A 12,008-nucleotide genomic window follows, 5' to 3' on the forward strand; every position below is an offset into this window, starting at 1 on the left:
GCAGGGAAGGAGGAAACACGTCTCAAACAGGATGGTATAGGCAGAAGCATCGCTAACCGTGGGCCTCTGATTCTTCCCAGTGCTTTGCATGCCCTCCTGAAAGAAAGTCAGGAACTTCCTTATCCCTACAGAATGCCTTGTAGGGGGGAAATAAGCCTCTAGGAATCTCTAAGACTCAGAGCTCATGTGGCCCAGTATTTTCTCATACAGTTTTATTAGAAGTATTTGTGAACTAAGGACAGAAAAAACTGCCCATTTCTATCATTGGGAGTCATACGCTAGAGGAATATGGAAGTTCAGCGTGTCTGAGGGGAACATAGAATGTAGAACTGGGAACCCTGTTGCTCACCTAGCAAGGGGGAGCTGTCAAGCAAAGGTGTGGGTGAGACACCTGCTCTCTGGGCACTAAGTGGATTTGCTGAGGCAGGTGGAGCTCAGCCAGTAGTAGAGGGGCAGAAGCAGGCTTTGCTAGGACCAGGAGAAGCAGGGGACCCTTCCAATCCAGTGGGCTCTGACTCATGGTGATAGTGGGGTGCATGGTGCCTTCTCAGTGGAAGGATATGGGGAGAGTAGACTCTGGGGGAAAGGCTGGCAGCATTCCTAGAGAAACTAACGCAGAGACTCCTAGGAGACCTCTTCAGGGACTGTGGCAGTGAAGGGGTCTTGGACCCAGGTGGTGGCAATTGGGTATTTTGAGATATGGAGAGTTTGTTTGTGAGTGATTGATATAGGGTGGTCTGTAAGCTTTTAACACAAAACATGTGCTTTTACAATGAGTTGTCCAGCTTTCTCTGGAGCAGTGGTTCTCAGCCTTTCTAACACTGCATAATAGTTTCTTATTTATGGTGACCCCCTCAACCATAAAATTATTTCCATTGCTACTTCATAACTAATTTTGGTACTGTTATGAATTGTAATGTAAATATTTTTAGAGACAGAGGTTTGCCAAAGGGATCTCAACTCACAGGTTAAGAACTGCTGGTCTAGATGAAGCTCTGAAAAAGCTCAGGAGCATGTGAGCACCTGTATTTTTATACAACTGTTGAAGACCAATTAAAAGGATGCAAATATGTCACTGCTTTTTACTTTCCGACTTCATGTGCTAGGCTAGATGTCCTTTCACAGACTCTCAGCAATATGGAAGCTGATTGTCTCTGATGAAGCTGGACCCTTGGAGGCTTGACAGCTGTAGTGTGGTGACAGACCTGAGGAGCAGCCTCAGTCTGCAAGTGGCTGGGACTAGCTGACTGGCCCATGGGCCAGCCCAGCAGTGTAACCAGTGTCTCCTTTTGTCTTTCTAGGAGTATAAACAGAAGCTTGCTCGAGTAACCCAGGTCCGCAAGGAACTCAAGTCCCACATTCAGAGCTTACCAGACCTCTCACTGCTGCCTAACGTCACAGGGGGCCTGGCACCTCTGCCCTCTGCTGGTGACCTCTTCTCAACCGACTAGGACAGGTATCATACCCCAGGTTCCCATGTGTGCCAGAGAAAAGAAGCAAGTCACTATTGGAGACAGCCTCCTGGCCCTGGCTCCATTTCTTCAGCCAGCATCTGCCTCAGTAATGAAGCGGGGGAGCTCTGACTTCTTGTTCTCCTCCGGGCCCCTCCTGAGCACAGTTCAGAACCGTGCAAATGGACTGACTCAGTTTCAGTTGTCTTTGCTAAGAATACAGACTCTCCCTCCCGCTCACTTTCTCATCCTCCTGTTGCTTTTCCATTCTTAGCGGTCTCTTAGACCCACAGCCATGAAAACCATGTGTGCTGTGGAAGCTTTTGAGAGAATCTTGCTTCAGGTGGCAGCACATGCTATGGAAGTCTGAGCTGGCCTTCGCCAAGGTTCAGAACAGGCTCCCAGTGAGGGACTCAGGCTGCAGGCGTTGGCGTACCTGGACACAATCTGCCCACAAGGTCAGCAGCACAGCTTTCCCACAAAGAGTTTGCCAAATTTCTGACCCTTCCCAACCGTCATTTCTACTAGAGAAGTGTTGTCAAGGTTAGGTGTGTTTGTTTTGTGAGATTTTAGATAATCTAGTAATAACATTCAAAGCTGATCTGGGACATAGTCACAGTGCAGGTACAGAGTGACAGCCTGGTTTCTCCCCCACAGCCCATGCCACATTTCTCAAGGGTCCCCAGTATCAGAGCGCCTTCCTAAAGCAGGACCCTGTCTCCCATTGTGTCTGTCCCTTGCCCTCCCACCCTGGTGCTGTGAAGGCAGCTGTTTGGATGGCATGTCCCAGGCTGGTGTACACTGCACAGGTGGAGTCTAGGCTCTTGTGCACGTTGCTCTCCCCCTTCCTTTGGGGACTGGAGCATACACTAGCGCTGCCATGTGGACATACATCTACAGCACAGTGACTAGACTTGAACATCTCTGCAGATAGGACACTGAGCATGCCAGCAGGTCAGGCCACTGTGTGTACCCATGCTCCCAGGCCAGGAGAAGTATTCCCATCTCTGGCAGAGGAAGGGAACAAGGGAGGCTAACTGGGTTTGTATGCCATTATCATGCCAGCTGACATTATGACTGAATGATGTGGTTAAGATTTTTAGCTTATGTCTAGTGAAGATTGAGCCTGGACTTGAAAATCATTCTGATCTGGCAGGCTCAGTTTTGACATTGGAAAGGGCAGAAACCAGTTTGCCCTGCAAGTGTAATAGGAATTGTAGCCCGGAGATGGAGTCCAGAAGCCTTAAGTAGGAATTCAGTGACGGCACTTGAGAAGTTTCAGTACTTTGAGTTGCTGTTTTCAGGGTCACCAGAAATGCACACACTGTTTTACATGTTAAAGCAAACCTGTGTGTCACTGTGTAGACAGGCCTCCTTTTGAGAAGCCACCCCACCTGCTGTGGGGGGAGAATGGTGGTTCTCAGTTCCACTGTGCAGAGCCTGGTCTTGTGGAAGCCTTTATTCACAGAGAATGCAGGCTACTGTTTGCTTGTTCATTCTGCCTGTTCTGTCCGCATTGTTTTCTCCAGAGGCTACAGGGCAGCACTGACTTGAGGGAGACCCCAGTCTCTGCTGTGGAACACCTCCCCCACACAGTGTGCCACTGTAATGTCACATGCATGGGCACACGGTTTCTAAACACCTCCTGCACGCACTGCTTTCCCACAGAAGCAGCTGTTTGCCAGCCACAGACCGAAAGACTGTAGCAACTCTGCGCGGATCACTAGGAGGAAAGATGACAACATAATGGATTTAGCCCACTGCTATGTTTTATCCCTTGGAGTCTGACCAGCAGTCAGTGCATAATTCTTACAGCAAGATCAAGAAATGAACCTGTAGCGATTATGTATGTCAATGGTATGTTGGCCTCTTAACACCAATTACTAGCAGACTTCCTGTGAAGAAGTGAGTTTCGTTTTAATGAAATGCTTCTGTTTTTTAATCTTCATTGTGGTGTGCCCCACTCCCCAGTCTCCCAACTGTGTGCTTGCTTTTGTTGTTTAATTTAAATGAAACTTCTTGTCCTTGAGAGTTGACCTGGCAGGTGGGTGGGTGACTTCTGGTTTTGTGTTTATGTAGGAAATCCATAGGCCTCAAGGGTCTTTCCTTTGGGGTCATATTCCTCAGAAAGTCTCTCTTTGTTTTTTGTTTTGTTTTTCTTAAAGGATATTTTTAAAGCTTAAATTTGTATATTAATTTAGGACTTTATTTAGAAGTATAGGCTGCCATTGGTGGCAGCAGTATATTCTGAAATGTCTCATAGATATATATTTTTGAATAAAGATGGTGTTGTTGAACAACATGATGTGATGTTTCTTCTCCCTGCCTTGTGTGCTGAGCGCCTATGGAGAACACTCTGTTTTCTCCCCTTGGGGCTGTTAGGATGAACTTATCTCTGGTTCTTTCTTGGAGCTTGATTGCCCAGTAAGCCGTCCACACTGATGCAGAGAGAACTGACTGCACTTCCTCCTTGTGCAGGAGTGAGGGCTGGCAGGGAGCAGCTAGTGACTACCCCCAAACACACAGGTGACAACTTGGGAAGTCTTTGGCTGCAGTGTTTTCACTCACACTACCAGGCCTCATTGGAATTATTTGCAGTGTCCTGATGTTGCTCTTGGAAAAATGCAAAATGATCCAAACACCATCTTTTAAAAATCCTTTGATGGATTTCTGTTCTGGTGTTGACATCCAGTGGTAGACACCCTGTGACTGAGTTAATATTATTGTTTAAAACTCAGAGTAACAGAGAAGGCCCTGGTGGTGGGATCCTCTGCAGCAGCTGACGTGTTTGGAAATGGTTGGGATCTTCCACGGTGGTGCTGCCTCCCGGGTGGGGGTTGCCTGTCTTCCCTGACACAAGGGACTTCCTTTTCAGTCATGGTAGTCCAAGTTCACTGTCAGGGAAGTTGAGATGCATATTACCTGTGTCCTTTTATTCCCTTTAGATTTTTTTTTTTTTTTAATGTGTGAGTTTTGCCTGCATGTATTTATGTGCACCGTGTGCATGCCTGGTGCCCGTAGAGACCAGAAGGCAGCACTGAGTCCTTTGGAACTGGAGTTACATATGGCTGCGTGCTAGGAATCAAGCCTGGGTCCTCTGCAAGAGCCCCACATACTCTACCGCTGTGCCACCTCTTCAGCTCTTCCCTCAACCCCCACTCGTGCTCTGTTTTAATGAAGGTTGAGTTTAGAGTGTGAATCTGGGTAGACTAGATCTCCCGTGTCCCAGCTGTCAGGACCTGGCTGATTCCTTCCGTCCTGCCTGTAAACAGTATGTCCATAGTTCTCTTTTAACTTTAACTAGCACTTGAGACTCGGACATGGGCCTGAAGTCCTCACAGCTGGAGATGGAGCGTGTGAGCTGGCGAATCTGCCAAAACACGTACCTTGTGTGATTAGAGCCGTTAACTCCGTGGGGCCTTTCTAGGCCAGGCGCCTCCCTCTCTGGGCCTCAGCATTCTTGTCTTTGAGCTGCGCGGTGCTGCGTTATCCCCAGGCGCTCTGCCAGCCTGAAAGCTGCGGGTCGGTGTTGCCTGCACAGCCTTTGGGAACTCTGGGTAGCACGTCCTGGGAGTAGGGTCCTGGACTTGCTAGATGGCCTTCAGGGGCACCTTGGAGACTTGGGCCTGCAGGGACAAGGGCCAGGCGACATTGCTGAGGCCAGGAAGGCGGATGAGAGCCATGACGTGGCAGCTGGCAGCTGTACTGAGTTTATTTGGGGTCTTTCAGAAAAAGTCATTTTCGGGCCTGGTTTTGCTCTTTGTCCTGGGATAATTTGTCTGACCAAGCGTGTTTCTCACCATCTCTGTGAGGTTTTCCATTTAAGACTCATTCTTTCACTTTCAGGCATAGATTCAATTAAGAATCCGTCATTCTCCTGCGCAGTAGGTTGGGATTCATAACAGCTTTATATAGTGTTGAAAGCTCAGTTTGTTCAATTTTTTTAAGACCAAAATAGTTGTTTTGCATTAAAAATTCATTTCCACCATTGGTTTGATAAATATTAAAATTAGCATTATGAATCAGTTCATCTAAAAAAAAAAGAGGTGGTTTTGGAAAGTGCAAACCATCTTGTCTCTCTTGTGATGACCTTGGGCAGGTCTTCCAGTCAGTCACTCTAGGGACTTGGCTGCTTTTCCCAGGGAACAAGTAGGTTGACCAGTAACTGCTAAGGTCCTTCCAAGGTCTGAAGTTCAACGCCTGGGCTTCTAGAACATTTCGGCCTATTGAGAATCTTCCTCATGCATTCGGTGCCTCCATAATGTTTTCCGTAAGTTTGAAGTGCTGGCTAGCTGTGTGAGTTCTTAGTTATGAAACAGATAAGGCCGTTACAACCCTACATACTGATAACTTTCAACATGTCTGTCAAATGGGACTAGTGCCAAGTCAGACAAATTAGGGGCTCAGTGCAGCCTGTGACTGTGTTAAGTAATATATGTCGGTATTTACATGCATGTGTGATGAGAGAGGTTAAGAGCGAGATGTGTTGGAAGGCTGTACACCATAGGTGGTGTTTATAGTTAAGCGAGGCAAGCCCCCATATCCTAACCCCCTCACCTAGGAGTGAGGCATTAGAAGCAAAGGAAGATATTTGGGGTGAGAATTCTTTCCAAGAGCACCACTGGTCAGCGTGAGGAGTCTCCCTGCAGGAAGCAGTGGATGTCGGCAGCCTCTTCCTCCAAGACTGAGACATGAGGCCTGCATGAGCTCAGAAGGGGCACTGTAGGGTGGCAGTCCAAGTGGACTATGAGGACCCCTGCCTGTCAGAAGCTAAATGGTGTGATGCCCGTAGCTGGCTAGGTACACAGATGGGGGATCAGTAAAAGGTGTGTCCCAGCCTGGTGAGGCCTCCCACTCCTTAGGCAAAGTGGGTGAGAACAGTGGTCACATTCCTGAATGTTCTGTCAAGACGTGCCGGGAGCCGGGCGTGGTAGCACATGCCTTTAATCCCAGCACTCGGAAGCAGAGGCAGGCAGATCCCTGTGAGTTTGAGGCCAGCCTCATCTACAAAGGGAGTTTAGGACAGCCGTGGCTACACAGAGAGACCCTGTCTTAAAACAAACAAACAAAAAAACAATCAAAGACATGCTGGGAAAGGAGCATATGTGAGCCAAGAGCCAGGGAGAGAACCTCACTCTGGGAGACCCTGGGATGGGATGAGCTTGGGCGACTGGGAAGAGAGGGTGAGCACACCCCAGAGGAGGTTGTGGAACCTTGGCCAAGCCAGGCCATGTCACGACCCCTCAGAAAGGGTTTTCTCTTCTCCCTTTTTTGGCACCTCAGTCCCTGGAGGGGTTAGAACCTTAATAAGGTCTCCCTGCCCTTACCTGCAGCCGACCTGGAACAGCCTTGCCACATGGCCCTGCGGCTCAGCTCTGTGGTTGTAAATAGCCGAGTTGGAATAGCTTGCTCCCCAGCCAAGTGTGGACGCCTCAGTTTTCCTGTGGTTGGAGGCACTTGCCCACTCATTGGATTACAGCGCTGCTGTTACTGGAGTCCCACCTACCTTCTGTTTATCATGTTGGTGGTTTATTTTAGGGCCTTCAATTCTCTGTTCACTATTCTATTTCTGTTACCCAAGTTGATTTCCCCAGCATTAAGCTGTAAGCTCATGAACTACCCTTCTCTGTGTCTATGTGAATACTTCCTTTTAATTGTGCTAAGATAAACAAAACATGATTGATCACCTGGCCCATTTTCAATGCTGTTTGCTGTGTTTGTGATGTTGTGCAGCCAGTACCACCCTCCAGTTCTAGAACATTCTTAACCCCCTTTAGGAAACCAGATACCCATGAAGCAGTCACTCCCACTATCCCTCACTCCCAGCCCCTGGCAAACATCCTGCTCTCTGTTTCTATCAATCTCTTAATCTAGATATTTAAAATAAATAGAATTATATAAATGTGACCTTTTGTGTCTAGCCCTTTTCACTCAGTACAGTACTTCCTGGTTGTTTTACCTGCATTTGTAGCAGGTGTCAGATTTCATAGATTTCATTCCTTTCTAGACTGAAATAATGTTCTGTTGTATGCACATGCCTCATTGTGTTTATTGGTTAATTTGAAGACCTTTGGGTTGTTGGCTTTTTGTTGTTGTTGTTGTTTTCCTCTCTTGTCTTTATTGATTGAGCTGCTATGAACTCAAGTTTTGGTTTGCACACCTGTTCTCAATTCTTTAAGGTATGTAGGTATGTGCCTATGAGTAACAATGCCAGGTCACAGGACAGTTGTGGAATGCGTGAGTTGAGTACTGTGGGGATTACAATCTGTAGGAATAGACAGAGTTGTAAGGTTGGCTTATCCAGTTGGAGGCTGGCCGGCAAGATGGATGCTAGAAAGCAGAAGATCCATGATCTGCTCACCCCAATAAAGCTGGAAGCCTCAGAAAAAGAGGGACCTAGTTGATACAGTCCCAGTTGGAGGCTGACGACCTGGAGGCGCCCCAGAGTCACCAGTTTGAATCACATCAAAAGCCGAAGAAAGGAGTCCGCTGTCCATGGGTGATGGTAGCCAAAGTAGATGCCCTCACTCAGGAGTGGTGTGCGCATGCCCTCCTTTCCTCTCGGTTCCTGTTGGCTCTCTTGGGTGGTACCATCCACACTCTAGCTGGGTGTTCATCCTTCACAAGCCATCAGTCTCCTGAAAGGCTCTCACCCAGAATCTAGAAGGCAGGCTGCTTTCCAGCCAGTCAAGGTGACAAGATGAGCCATCCTACGTAGCGTTCCATGGCACCTGCATGTTTCCATCTGTGCCGGCGTTTGGCAGCATTCCTGTTTCTCCACATACTCCCTGTTATATGTAATAGCCAATCTGGGAGCCTGTTCTTCTAAGATGTAATGTCATCTTTATAAAGAGTAGATAGCCATTATAAATGTGAGCTAGAGGAGAGAGGTGGTGGCTTTTGTTTGTTTGATGGATGGTCCCTTCTTATACATGGAGGCTGTAAGTCTTCGGCTAAGGCCGCTGTGGACTGCATGAGGCCCACACCTATTATGGAAGGCAGCCCACTCTACTTGCTCAAACTGATTTCAAGTCTTAATATTGACTAAAAGATACCTTCACAGAACTGTCAGGACCAATGTCTAAGTGTCAGAGCACTGTGGCTTGACAAACTTGATACAATTTTTAAAAAAAGTTTTTTAAACATTTTATGTATTTATGCATGTATGTATTTTATGTTCATGGCGTTTTGCCTGTTTGTGTGTCTGTGCAGAACATGTGTGTCTGGTGCCCTCTGAGGTCAGGAACGGGTATCACACCTCCTGGAACTGGGGTTACAGGTGGTTGTGACCACCGTGTAGGTTTCTCTGTCTCCTGAGTGCTCCCAGCAATGTGAGTATACCCATGACCTTAAATATGTTGTGTGTGTGTTAGAAACGTTAAAAATCCTCTCCTAGCTAATTTGAGGCATACAATTAAATGTTATACACCAATGTTGTCTACTGTCTCAGGGACCATGAGCTGTCATTCTCTGTTCTGACAGAACCTCCAGCCCCACCCGCCATCTGTCCTCGAGCCCTCCTGCCACTGTTCTCTGCATCTATTAGATCAGGCCTTTGCCTTCCACATATGAATGAGGGCATGCAGTGTTCTCATTGTTGCTTTTTCACGTGGACACATCGTGTGTGTGTGTGTGTGTGTGTGTGTGTGTGTGTGTGTGTGTGTGTGTGTGTTTGTGACATTTGTGACAGTTATGAGCCACCATGTGGATGCTGGAAATTGGATCCAGTTTAGAAGGACCAATTGGAAGAGTAGCCAGTGTTCTTAACCACTAGGACATCTCTGCAGGTCCTCCGCAGGTTTCCCTTTAAGTAATTGTGCTTATTAGCATGTGTATGTATGTGTGTTGTGAGGGGCAGGGGCATGTGCCATGGATTGCTTGTGGAGGTCAGAAGACGATTCTGTGGAGTTGATTCTCTGTGGGTTCTGGGACTTGAACTTGGGTCTCCAGGCCTGTGTGGTAAGCACCCTTATGCTCAGCTGTCTTGCTGGCCCTGAGAACCCTCCATGCTGTTTGCCGTTATGAATGTACTGATTTTTGTGTTCCCAACAACAGTGTATGAGCGCTCTCCTTTCCCCACATCCTTGTCAGCATCTTTTTTCCTCTTCCGTAAGAGCCATTTTAACTGTGTACAGTGGCATCTCATGGGTTTGATATTCATTACCCTCATGACACAGGTGTTGAATATTTTTTCATATACTTGTTAACTACTTCGGTGTCTTTTTTTTTTTTTTTTTTTTTTCCTTGAGAAAGGTCTGTGCAGAGCACTTGTCAATTTTTAATTGGATTATTTCTGTTTTGCTGTTGAACTTCTGTTTGTTCTGGACACTAATCTCTTGCTCGGTAAATAGTTTGCATATATTTTCCCCATTCTCTGAGCTGTCTTTTGCTGATTGTTTTCAAGTTTGATATAATCCCACAAGATCAATTTTTGTGATTGTTTCCTGGTCCTACCTGTATTTGTGAAAGAAATTATTCTTTCCCCTTCAGTGGTTTGGCTTTCTTCTCAAAACTTGTCTTTCTTAGAGCTTCATCCCCGTTATTCGATTCTAGAGGTCTTACTACGTAGCCCAGGCTGGCCTCTAATTCCCTAGTCTTTGCCTTCTGAATTTCACAGTTATAGATGTGCGCTGCCACGTCTGGTGCTGAAGTCTTGGACACTTTAAAGTGGGAATTTAAAAGTTCATTTGGTCATGTGATGACTTAATCAGCGCAGATTAACCTTAAGGATCTTCTTCCCCCGGCTCAACACTTAGTGAAAATGTTTGTAGCACTTAGCTTCCTGGTATAATTGTAAAACTCAAGGGTGTTCATGCCAACCCCAGACTTTACTTAAAAAGTAAAATCTCTACAATCTTCAGTAAGGGTGCCGTCTGCTAGCTAAATGGCATTTTGAATAAAAATTAATGATGAAAAGTAACTAATCTATGAAGAATTAACTGCTATGGGATACCCTAAACTCAATCATGCCAGTAATTACAGAAAATGCAAGTAGTTTGAACATCTCAGAGGACAAAAGCAATACCCAGCTATATGCTGCCTGGAAGAAACAAACTTTAACTATAAAGACACAAGTAGTTTAAAAGTAAAGAATGGGGGCTGGGAATATAGATCACTTGGTAGCATGCTTGGCTAGTGTGCATGAAGCCATGAGTTCAATCCCCATGTTTGTAGTCTTAGTACTGGGAAGACAGAGGCAGGAGAACCAGAGGTTCAACATCATTCTCAGATGAGACATTTGTTTTGTTTTTTACTGAGTTCATGGGCAGTCTGAGACATAGGAGACAGTCTTTTGTTTGTTTGGTTAGTTTTTAAGGTGTATTTATTTATTATGTATACAGAGTTCTGTCGACGTGTAACGCCTGCACACCAGAAGAGGGCACCAGATCTCATTATAGATGGCTGTGAGCCACCATGTGCTTGCTGGGAATTGAACTCAGGACCTCTGGAAGAGCAGCCAGGGCTCTCAACCTCTGAGCCACCTCTCCAGCCCCTGCCCCTTTTTGTTTTTTTTTACAGGAGTACAGATGGTAAATATATATGATGCTTATACTAAACAAATCTGGGTAATAATCTTGGGGAAATGGCATCAAAGAAAAGAATATTACTATTGCCAGAACAGTTCATTTTGTAATGGTAAAAAGCTAAGGTAATAAAAGGATGTAATCCTGAGCATTTATGCATTTAATAGCAGCTTGAAAATGCATAATGCAGAAGCTGATGAAATTGAAAAGAAAGGAGACAGATAGACGATTGTAATAGAGATGTCAATACCTGCTCTCGATGATTGATGGGATGAGGAGTATGGAATCCATCTTTGTGTACTCATCCATCTCTTTTGGTAAAACCCTTGTCCCCAGTGTGATATCTGAAAATAAAGTTTGAAGGTTGCTGCAACCCAAGCAACGTGGGTCCTGGAACTCTGACCAGGATCAGCTAGAGAGTAAAGAATGGACAGACACACAGACAGGGAAGCTGGGATCAAGTTTCACAGTGTGGAAGCTTAGCGTGTTTATTGGGTACAGCCCGGGGGTGGGTAAGATGGGGGACAAGGGACAGGGAGAGGAGACCATGAGTTAGCTAGTCTTGGTGGGAGGTCACGGTAGGGAGCAAGGTCAGGCTGTAAACAGGCCAGGAGGAAATGCAGTTGCCAGGCTTTGTACACGTTAATCAGTTGTTCATAAACACTCAGTCAGACCCCTCCCACAAGGAGAGCTTTGCCATGCCTCTTGAGCCTGGGCATATGGGGAACCTATGGGCAGAGGCCTTGGGCATGGGCACGTCCATACCAACAATATACATTTACTCAGATCTTTACTCACTCATAGCTTTCCTTCCTCCCCGCCCCCCCACCCCCAAACAGAGGTGAGTAGTGCATGGTGGGATTAATGACTTTGTAAAAGCTGGCAACAGTGTAGGGTAAAAGAGTTTAATGAAAAGCCCAGGGGTGGAGGGGTGACAAACGCCTGTAATGCCAGCACTCATCGAGGCAGGGGGATCTCTGTGAGTTCCAGGCCAGCCTGGTGTACAAAGTGAGTCTAGGACAGCTAGGGATAC

At 46.5% G+C, this 12,008-nt stretch overlaps 1 protein-coding gene across 1 annotated transcript in view; it reads left to right on the forward strand.

Annotated features, from left to right (window-relative positions):
• Rprd1b (regulation of nuclear pre-mRNA domain containing 1B) overlaps window positions 1-3,890 on the forward strand; it is a 46,191-nt gene extending 42,301 nt beyond the window's left edge. Inside the window, exon 7 of the mRNA XM_051143684.1 lies at window positions 1,302-3,890. Coding sequence (XP_050999641.1) covers window positions 1,302-1,451 — 150 coding nt within the window. The 3' untranslated portion in view covers window positions 1,452-3,890. The remainder of the gene's footprint in view (window positions 1-1,301) is intronic.
• The last annotated feature ends 8,118 nt before the right edge of the window (window positions 3,891-12,008 follow it).

The sequence above is a fragment of the Acomys russatus genome, chromosome 4 (genome assembly GCF_903995435.1).
Source record: "Acomys russatus chromosome 4, mAcoRus1.1, whole genome shotgun sequence".
Lineage (NCBI taxonomy): Eukaryota > Metazoa > Chordata > Mammalia > Rodentia > Muridae > Acomys > Acomys russatus.